The 10,710-nt window shown below is 42.0% G+C and overlaps 1 protein-coding gene across 1 annotated transcript; it reads right to left on the bottom strand.

Annotated features, from left to right (window-relative positions):
• Nucleotides 1-587: 587 nt before the first annotated feature.
• LOC308311316 (glucoside xylosyltransferase 1-like) lies at nt 588-9,804 on the bottom strand. The gene is made up of 7 exons (XM_080757992.1): nt 9,546-9,804; nt 8,188-8,395; nt 5,564-5,695; nt 4,740-4,991; nt 3,960-4,083; nt 3,496-3,668; nt 588-2,967 (listed from the first exon to the last, which is right to left on the bottom strand). Exons 1-7 carry the CDS (start codon nt 9,767-9,769, stop codon nt 2,809-2,811), a joined length of 1,272 nt encoding a protein of 423 aa, XP_080614118.1. The 5' UTR covers nt 9,770-9,804; the 3' UTR covers nt 588-2,808.
• Nucleotides 9,805-10,710: the final 906 nt, after the last annotated feature.

Genomic DNA, 10,710 nt, shown 5'->3' with positions numbered 1-10,710 from the left:
GCTCTTGCTCACGTCTTCTTGGAATTTCCTTGTGCAGACTGTTCATGTTGCAGAGGGTCTGGGACATTCCAATAAATGGCTATATGTATTATTTTCACAAAATTTTACGGCGATATTATTTACTATAGTCGTCCTAGACCCCAGGAAATTACATCTGGCCACAAAAGATCAGAGGTACTAGGGGGGGCTCCCATACTGTGTCATAGGCGCAATCAGTTTGTCACCTCCTCCTTCACATTCAGTAGATCCTGTGATATTTTGTGGCCAGATGTCATTTCCTGGGGTCTAGTAGTAGGATTATAGTAAATGATAAAGATTTCGCTGTAAAATTTTGCCAATTGTTCGAATTTCCCCCAACCCCCTGTCAAAAATGGCTCGAATCATTGAATCGAAAGAAAGCAGCAAATGAACAATAAAATTAAAAAATACACTCATCTTTTACTTTCTCTAATAACCTAAAATATTAACCTTGGTTGAAAAAGACCAAACTTGTCCTTTAAATTACAAATGTACAACAACAATGTTAATGATGTGGGGTTTTTTTAATCAACTTTCTGACAATGCTTCCAAATTACATTCAACACTGCAAGAAAACAACCTTTGGCACTACAGAAACCACATTTAACCCCCTGTAAAAAAAATAGCTTCCAAAAGTGGCTGTCATTCACTATTAAACAATAATAAAGTTCAACTATACATTCAGCATGTTCATAAGAGAATGTAGCCTACAGCAATATTCACATCACATTTCACATTTACATTTTAGACAACTTGGCAAGAGGTAATTTGTTTGAATTCGCCTCCCTGCCATGCCTAATGTCGTTTTTTCAAATAAAGGCAGGGTCAACAGATAATTTAAAATGCTGGATATTCAAGTAATATTTTGCACCTATCATTTGGCATTCTTATAAAAAAGATATATATATTTTATAAATGTTGGAACTAAATCTGCCCACCCCCAACCTTCACTTGAGTAGTTTTATGATGAGTGGAAGAAGTCCACCCTGGTAAACTCACCTAAACAAATACAAGGATACTTATATCATCAATATACATTTAATTTAACCTTTACAGTAGAGATGCTTCCAGAGCATTGCAAATATGAGTTTAAATGCTAGACATTTGCAATGTTCATATAGGTCAATATTGTATTGGCAATGCAGCATACTTTTACCAGCTTCCTCCACTTGTGATATAATGATACAGGTAGTTCCTTTCTGCTAAATGTTTGTGTGTAGGATCACCTTTTCAAAACCTCTCATTTTAAGTAATGAAAAAAGAAACTGATATGGTAAAATATGGAACAATCTTGAAATATCTGAAGTTGTCCCTTATCTGTTGCCCTACCTTTATGATTTAGTCAAATACATGTTTGTGTTAGCTATATAAGGTATCATGTGTATAACACTTAAGAGCCTTAATAACTGTTCATTACTGTTACAATTTGCAAAAGCAAACTTTCACATCCCATGACCACACTATTTGTGCATTTCAGTGATATTCTTAAAAGCTATCAGTGCAAAACATATTCCCAACAATATTCACTTTACAAATGCAAAAAGGTCAAAAGTAATGGGAAAGAACATAAAAAATACAAAAGTGGGGGTAAAAAAGTATTGAATGATTGATAGTAATGGAACAGGAACAATGACTTTGACTAGTCAGTGTTATGTCAGAATATAATCTATACGTTGTCCTAACATATTTTTCACTATTTTGACTTTAAAAAGGGTACTTAATCATTCAACCAATCAATCTTTTGATTGCTATACATAAAATCCAACATGATATACTTTACGAGAGTTGTACATTCAATCAATTGGCACCTCCCTTACCTGAAAATACATAATTAGTTACACAACGTTCACATAATGGTGAGTTATTCTCAGATATTCTGAGAACAATAATGACTAAATATATGAGTTTTCCATTATTTAGAATTAAGAGGTGACTGAAGGTTGACAAAGTGTTTATGTGCATCTATCTTTCAAAATGAGCCCAGTCTTGGTTTCTGTTCTGACATTTCATTGGGCTAAATAAATTCTCCAATATGGAAAGACAATTCACTCTTCCAAAGTTCGGTTGACCTCTTTGCTAGTGTTTCTGGCTGGGAGGATAATGCTAGAACCTGGTGGTGCAAATTGAAACATCAATTCTCCTTCCGTATTAACCTGAGGTCACATAGTAACAAATACATTTAAAAACATGTTGATGCCATATACAGACAAATTGTCAGTGCCGAAATTGGTTAAAATGCCAGACTGGAATATGCAACTTTTGTTTATGCCTAGCCCACGAGGATTGGTTTGGGAAGGCAATACTCAAGTCAAATCTGTATGAGTCCGTGATAGGCATACTTGATTTCCTGAAACTCACAATCCAGCACCTTTAAAAAAAATAGTGTTCCAGTCTTGGCCATAGGGCTCTCTCTGCCTAATATAGTGTATTGTATAGTGTTCCAGGGGAGCATTATCTATTCATCAATCCAGGATTTAAAAATGCACCACTGCTGTTATTTAAAGTTCATCTTGTACTCGCAGAGTTCATTTTAAAAGAAGAGGTGTCCTCCTGTGTGCCTCCCTAGGCTTCTTGAGCCTGATTTGTACTTAGTTGTGCACCAGTGTGTCGTACACGAAAAGAACCAATCTTTAAGTTCACAACGAGTGAAACTGTGGTGCAACTAGGTATACATCAAGCTTTACTGAAAGATTCTCATTGGGGATGGAATGGAAGACTTCCAGTGTTCCTCTTTGTTTACATCCAGCCCTCAGCTACCAGTTATCAGATCAGTACCCATCTGTCCTTTCGTTACCGTCCACTAGGGACACTGTTGTTGACGGCCAGGCTCTGGGCCAGTCCCTTGGTGAGGAGCTCATGGGACTTTCCACAGTAGGTATGGGTGGTGTTCTGCAGTACCTCCTCTAGAGGAACCAGCAGAGAGGTCAGTGGGTCGGCCCCGAACGTGTACTGGAAAGACAAGGAGGAACAATGATTAGGATTTCTATTGTGATCTCTTGCTCTTGAAATATATAATCCTTCTGTTGTGTGTGAACAATAATATCAATTCAAAGCAGTTGTCCTCACCCCCCACACTTTTCCTGGGTTGTGTGTGCTCCAGTTCCTGTTGATTTCATTGGATATCATTGGTCATCTGACCAGTTTCATTGGCTTTCATTGGATCAAATCGACAGGAACTGGAGCACACACAGCCCAGGAAAAGTGTGGATACAAGTAACTCCAGGAAGTGGATATAATTAGGTTGATTGAGAATATGTGGTGAGCTGAGAAATTGTTTGTTTGGCCATTGTCAGTAAGTAAATCTTTCGTTGAACACTTTAGTAATGATCCAGTGCTTATATTTGGAGTATGTATGCTGTACATCGAATTGTATTTTTGCTGTAAATGGGCAGACATGGTTACACATTAGGCTAATTACACCTGCCTATATACAGTAGGTGTAAACCAACACACACACACACACACACACACACACACCTGTTGTATAGCGTTGTAGATGGCTCTGAAGGCAGGCTGTTTGTCGTTGTGATACACGCCTCTGTTACCATGGAGGATGTAGACGCCGCTTTCTTCGGCCGAGGCACAGTTGCTGCCGTAGATGCAGTGGTCGGGGCGGTAGTTCCACTGGCATGGAAACTCCAGCAGTCGTTCTGAAGGGACACACACACATTGGCATGACTATACTTGAAAAAACGTTATAGGCCGGCCATTTTTAAACCTAGTTCGAGATCGTAGTTTGATTGGGGGGAGGGGGGAAATCAAACAAGTGTTTGGTCAAACCACGTGACTTCCATTGGAAAAGCATTGAGGCGGTCGTGAAACACAGGCAGAGCACAGAACATTCGTTCCTTATTGTGTGTACGAAGCCACAGTCTGCTGTCACCCAGGCGGATGCGTGCACGCCTAAACCTAACCTCTGGCTAATCCAGCGAGTTCCCTACCAGGATTGTGGTGGAAGATGATGTTCAGTAGGTCCTGGTCTCCCCAGGTAATGTTCAGTTTGTATTTCTGTAGCAGAGGCATCAACAGCTCATCCCAGCGCAAACCTACAGATGTCATATCATTCTGAAGACACACACACACACACACACACACACACATTTATACACACTGATGCATTTAAGGGTATTGCAAAGCATGTGGCTTTACGTGCGGTTAGGGTTAGAGCTAGGGTTAGCAATGCATTAGTCGGACCAACACGCGGTCGGACTCATGACACGGTATTTCCCTGATAAGTTGGAAATGTCTTTCTTCACCACGGTACACAAAGTATTTGTTTGCTGTGTTCTTTATCCGTAGTTTATCAATGTAGGTGACATGGCATTTTTGTACATTTGGATCCCAGGGAGACACCACATTTCTCTTTTGATCTTGTGTTGTGTTACATTAACTAAATGTGCATTTCAATTCACAACTGTGAAGTGGGGTGAGATTATCTTGTTGAACAAAAAGTGTGTATATCATAAATCACACACATCTTTATACTTACCGGTAATCATATTAAATGTGAATCCATACCCTAATATGAACTTAACTGGGAGCCCTCAGCGTGGAACACTTCGAGAACCCCAAGTTAAGCCTGATTCATACTCCATACTATGATGATGTCGTTGCCGTGGCCGACAAGAGCCACTAGAGAGACGCATTTTTGAGCTTGTAGATCAGCTCATTGGCGAGCGACGCTGATTTATCAAATTTGTCAACGCTCGCCTTGAGCTCACCTTGAAATAGGTGTTCCTTATCCGGGTCAGGTTCATCAGCATGACCCCAGAGTTGATGCCCGTCCGACCGTAGTAGGGGTGCCGGGCAAAGCGGCTGTACCACGCGATGCGGGGCTCCTCGTGCTCCGGGGCCACGGCCGCCAGCTGGGTGGAGTTGAATTGGGACAAGAAGTCCCAGAGCCGGTCCACGGGCTGTAGGAAGAGGATGTCCGAGTCCACGTAGACTAATGAGTCCACCTGCTTCAGGATCAACTGGACACACGGTGGGAAAAAACATGTTTAACAAATGGACGTGAGAAGACGTGTTAATGTCAAGTGAGACGTCCGTGATCCGCCGTTTCGGGGTAATTTACAAAAGCCTAGTACTTGTAGTACAGCACAGTAGATTAAATGATCTATATTTTAGAGATATCTGTAGAAATTCAAATGGATTATTTCCCATAATTATTGCAGCATTGTGTCCTGTCCATTGTTGTGTATGATGGGATTTCCTGGGCTGGCCGTAGTGCCGTACACACTGAATTATCCCCAGATTTTCTCCCTCACAAAATACAATCATTCAAAGGGTGTGATTTAATTGAGTGGTTCTAGCGCCTCCTATAAACACTGAACAGCTATAGTACTGTAGATTCTGTGACAATGAATGGAGAATTTACATCATATGTGTCTGAGCAAATCGGCTGGGTATGTCGGTGACCAACCTTGGCCTATAAGGGACCACCATTCTTGATGATGATGTACGATGATTATAGCGTGGGTGGGATTTTTATTTTAGGTAATGGCTAGTACCATCACTGCACTTCCATGAATGTAAGAATACTCACAGGTAGAAAGAGTCTCTGAGAGGCACACGGTTTAAAAAGCTTCTTCCACTCCACAGCGTTGTCACTGGGGAAGCTGATAGAGTAAACGGTGTAGTGAAACCTGGAGCGGATGAACGCAGGCCAAGACTCCAACTGGAAACAGACAGGACAGGACAAAACACAGGTATCACAATGTGGTCAGTTGATAATACTCTGACTGACACACACACATATTTGCTCAGAAATAGAAGCTTAGTGACTAACCACACACAGAGTTTGGCGTTCCCAACTTCCCACATTACTGTCAAGGAGGATTTCATCCTAGCTGGCTGTTCTTCTTGATCAATTTTCTTTGCAATGGGAATGACCTCTTCCTTCTGTACACTAAAGCTAAAATAAGGAAATGCCCTCTTTGGCCCTGTAGTGGAATTCTGAGTCATGAACGAGGTCTGACTGCACTGTTTATTCTTTTAGGGGACAGTTGGCTTCCCACTGTTCTCTGGTGTATGTCCAATTTGAGTCAGATAGTAGTAGCAGATAGTAGTGGGGCCTCCTGACAGGATTTGACGTAAACCAGTGTTGTCTCACACAACTACATCCTGGCTATGCCAGAGTTGTTTGTCTACCTTAGCACACCACTTGTAATACAGTTAATACAGTAATACAGGAAATCTTGCACCCTGAAACTCTCTTGCACTCCAGTGGTGGTCTCAGAAATAAAACTGCTCTAGCCCTTCAAACATAAAGCCTACAACCAAACTCCTGAACTTTGGCCAACTTAACCATTTTCAACCTGGGGCCCCTAATTTGGAATGTCGTTATCGGCTGACATTTTCAAACAATGTCCAGTTTCAGTTCTCATAAACCATTGCCTGACACATGGTTGATAAGGCCACATAGTATATAGAAAGGGAGCTTAACAAGGCTCTGGGCGCCTGTTGGCCAAGTGGTCTAGGGGCGCATGCCACATATAGGCTTTGGCTTGTGCGTACACGTGCTTTCCTATTTATCTTCACTTGATACTATCAATAAAGGCAGAACAGCCTTTAACACGTCAAAAATAGTTTGCAATAGGAAAAACATTATTGTTGGAGAGTATAGCCATTTCAGCTCTTCTCAGACACAACTGTATAAAACGTACAGATTAAAATAATTATACGACACAACTACTGCTGCTAAACCTGTATCGCACATTACTGGGACACTAATGATGTGTGTTAGTCTGTCCACTATGTGAAATCGGTTTAGAAAGTCAAAGCAGTTGAAAACGACTTCCAACGTAAATCAAGAACCTGTTAAACCAGATGAAGTCTCCTGTGACGTCTGTAATGTAAAAATAATAATAGTGTAGAAATGTCAGCACGCTTACTGTACTGACATTCTTTATTCAGCACTTTTCAACCTGATCACAGCCTTAAAGAAGCATGTTAGAGGTTTATAATTCTACAAGGTAGGAGGAGCCGTGCTGAGCAGCAAAGGAAAGTTAATCAGCCACAGCAGTGCCTGCAGAGCACATAACATCCTATTACGATCGAATCGATGTTCTCCTCAGCGGGTTGACCAATTGATCTGACCTTGCACACAGGCATTGACCATTAGCTTATGAAGAGTGACTAAGCCCATATTTTTCACTTTCCCCAAATGTAAGCTGTTTATTTGTCATGCAACCAGACACTGGGTGGAACTAGCTTGGCTGTGTGTCTCTCTCTCACACACACCCCCACCCACACGGCAGCAGAGAGACCTGACTCAGCGCTACCAAGTTATATAGGACTTTGATTTAGGAGCCGTGTCCACAGAAAGCGTTTTATGAGCTGAGGAGTTCGGTTATCATGTCCATAGCGCTCGCACAGAGCATTTATTGACCTCTGCATTGTTCACACTGATCTGACCATTGCTGTGTTTGAACACCATGTGTTGTTAGCACAAATAGCCTAGCTGAAGCAACATGAACAGACTTCTCATGGCTGTGGTAATGAATAAGGACTCAACATCAGGTCTTAAATTACCAGGTTGTCAAACAGCCATCAGGATCAAATGAGCCCGGGTATGGACTATACTAGTTCTCTACAAAATCTACAAATCAACAGGATTTTCTCATAAAGAAAAGACAGGTAAGTAATATAAAATAACATATTCTATCAGTTCTTGAGCTTAGTCCAGTTACCCTGGGTAAACAAAACATAGTACCTTTCTTTTCCTTTCCTTTCCTTTCAGGTTAATATACTGTATGAATGAGGGTTATTAGTATAAATGAAAAAATAATTAAAAACTAAAAAAAAATCTTCCACTGTCTTTATTCTGTGTGTAGAAATGGCCTCTGTTACCAGTCTCATGTCTGAAGAGCAGTTCCTGTGTTCTATCTGTTTGGACGTGTTCACTGATCCAACCACCACTCCATGTGGACACAACTACTGCAAAACCTGCATCACACATCACTGGGACACTAGTGATGTGTTTCAGTGTCCACTGTGTAAAAGATCCTTCTATAAGAGACCAGATGTCTTTGTCAATACAGCCTGTTCTGCGAGAAGCTAGTCTGAACATAAGTAAATGAAGCACATGTCCACCCCGCCACCACCTCTGTTTGACCTGTGCAGTCGCCTAAATAATGCCCACTGGAAGATCCCTACTATAGTACTCACAGCTTCCATGAAGCTTCCATGAAGCTGGTCCTCAGCGAAGATGTGCAAGCAGAGGCGTTTTCTGCTGAGGAGGACGGCTGACTTCAGCATGGTCATGGTCTCCTCCAGCCTCTGACCACAGGCCACCACCGCCAGGTGCATGGGGGACGGGGGGCTCGTCCGCCTGCCGCCACCACCATCTGCCTGGCCACGTTGACGCATGATGTACCTGATGATGAGGGACAGAGACGTCAATATACTCTGGTATACGCTGGGTCTCTACTAGACTAATATGCATGTGACATGTCAAACTGGGGGTCCTTGAAATTAAACGGGTTGAGAATCACTGGTCCCTGGAATATCTTTTCAAATGGGGGTCCGCGGGCTAATTAGTGTCAATTTGGGGGTCCTTGACGTGAAAAAGTCAAGGACTAAAGAGCTGTAAAGATGAGGAGACCCCTGTTACTGAGCAATCAACACTCAACAATAATTATTGAATTGTTGGGACAAAGGAAAGAGGAAAGATGGAAGAGCCTGACCAAATCTGTCCACTGTTCTCATGCAACTGTGAGTGTGAATACAGTCATGTCACGTGTGAACCTAAACTTATTATTATCTTCTCTGTCTGCTCTGACATCATCTATCCACCCCCCCCCCCCACACACACACACACACACCCACTCTCTCATGCAGGGTGAATTTCAGCATGTCACTGTTATCATCTTTCTTGTATTGTATTATTCCATGTTGACTGACAAGCACTAATACAAGTTGAATTTGCACTTCCAGCTCCACCTGTAATTTATTTGGAGGGTTATTCAGCTTTACACTTTTCAAAGGCTCACACTTGGAAAGACAAATGAATCCAACTGCATTTTACTAAACGCTACAACGGGTTTTACTTGTATTTCTACAATGTGGCATTGCTACTTAGTAGGCTACTTTTACTCAAGTAAATTTAAAAAAAGTCTGGCATATGCCTACTTGTTTCAATCCCCACATTGTTTGAAACTATACAATATTCATTATTCAACCAGTAGGCTACCGACAGTAATTGTAGCAGCACTGATTCATCTGCACATTCCGATACGTAAACTCCGTTGCACGCTGAAAATTGCCGATGTACTCCGTGATGATTGATCTTGTAGTCAGATCGGCTATTTTCGCCCGCGTTTGTTATAGCAGGTGTTGTTACAGTTTTACCCATGGTTCAATGGTTCTCTCTCTGTGGCGGCCAGGCAGTGACCCACTGGGACGGACAGGGTCTCCGGTCTCCCAAATCCAAATGGACACCCTCACACAATGTGTCGTCTGGTGAGTGTCTAGACTATATAGCTCTAACAAGGGGGTGCTGTAAAAGTTTGACCATTAGATTCTACCTGTTGAACCAGTGCTGGTTTTCGGGGCCCGTAGTTTTGTCTGGGGACCCTCCTCGCCTCCCGGCTGCGACTCTCCATGATGGGACGATGGAGGTTCTCCTCCTCGACCCCGTTCCTCCACCACCTCCTCCTCCGTCCGGATAGAATAGTTTACTGTATGCATAAAGACCCGAGAACACGGCGAACAGCGTGCACAGGACCAGTGCGCGGAGGTAGCGCCGCATTATCGCCGTTTGCGACGTGATTCTTCCAGGCTGCAGCTGTCATGACATGAGAAAACGGGACTCTGCTGCTGCTGTGTGTGGGGAGTCGGGACAGAAGAACAAGGGACCCGTGTGTCTTTTTTTTTCCTCCGTAGGGGGAGGGGTGTGCACAATAAACAAACGCACCCCCTCCCTGCCCGTTAAAATAGTAGGTTATTAGTCATAAAAGGAGGATATTACTTTACCATTTGTTGGCGAAAACTGTGTTGTGAATTTTGTGTATTTGTTTATTTTTGTCATGTATTTGGTCAGATTAATTGTTTTGATTTTTAGTGAGGAAAAACAACGTTAAATAGTGTGACTGACCCCCCCCCCCATTTATTATAACATAAAACCCAAAGGGATTATTTCCATTGTGATTCTGTTATTCAAGTCATATAGAGACCTTTAAAAACAAACAATAATAGGATAGGCTATACCCCAATGTGCAACTCTACGGGCTAGGCCCTCCTAGGTCTATGGTGTGTCTTTAGTAAAGATTCACAGCTAGGGATGGTAATACAACATTCATTGCTGTAATCTGGAGTTTGTATTATGTTTAAAGGACCACTTTTCAACCTACCTTCATATAATTGGTCCGACTCCTCACTAATATTCATGTTAAAACGCCAACATTTTATTCTACTCGGTATGTGTCTCCATTTTGTTTTGTATTTTATCATTAACATTAGTGAGGACCAATTATATGAAGATAAATTGAAAAGTGGTGAAGTGATTATTTAATAGTAATCCCCTCCCTCCACCTCTTCTTGTCTCCCACACTCACACTGACACCCCGAATAAAGAGCCATTCCCTCCTGGTGTGTAGATCAACGTTTGAATAATTAGCCTACAGATGCTGCTAGTATTGTGGGAAAGTGGGTGGATTACTTCTAGGTCACTCAGCAGATGGGGCTAAAAAG

The sequence above is a fragment of the Protomyctophum bolini genome (assembly GCF_963924005.1).
Source record: "Protomyctophum bolini genome assembly, chromosome: 23".
NCBI classification, from domain to species: domain Eukaryota; kingdom Metazoa; phylum Chordata; class Actinopteri; order Myctophiformes; family Myctophidae; genus Protomyctophum; species Protomyctophum bolini.
This window is presented reverse-complemented; position numbering and strand designations above follow the sequence as displayed.

Coding starts and splice junctions, on each gene's coding strand:
- LOC308311316 (XM_080757992.1), bottom strand. CDS start 9,769: ATGCGGCGCTACCTCCGCGCACTGGTCCTGTGCACGCTGTTCGCCGTG. Junction 4,992..5,563: donor CTCAGAGACTCTTTCTACCT/GTGAGTATTCTT, acceptor CCGTGTGTCCAG/TTGATCCTGAAGCAGGTGGA. Junction 3,669..3,959: donor CATCTTCCACCACAATCCTG/GTAGGGAACTCG, acceptor GTGTCCCTTCAG/AACGACTGCTGGAGTTTCCA.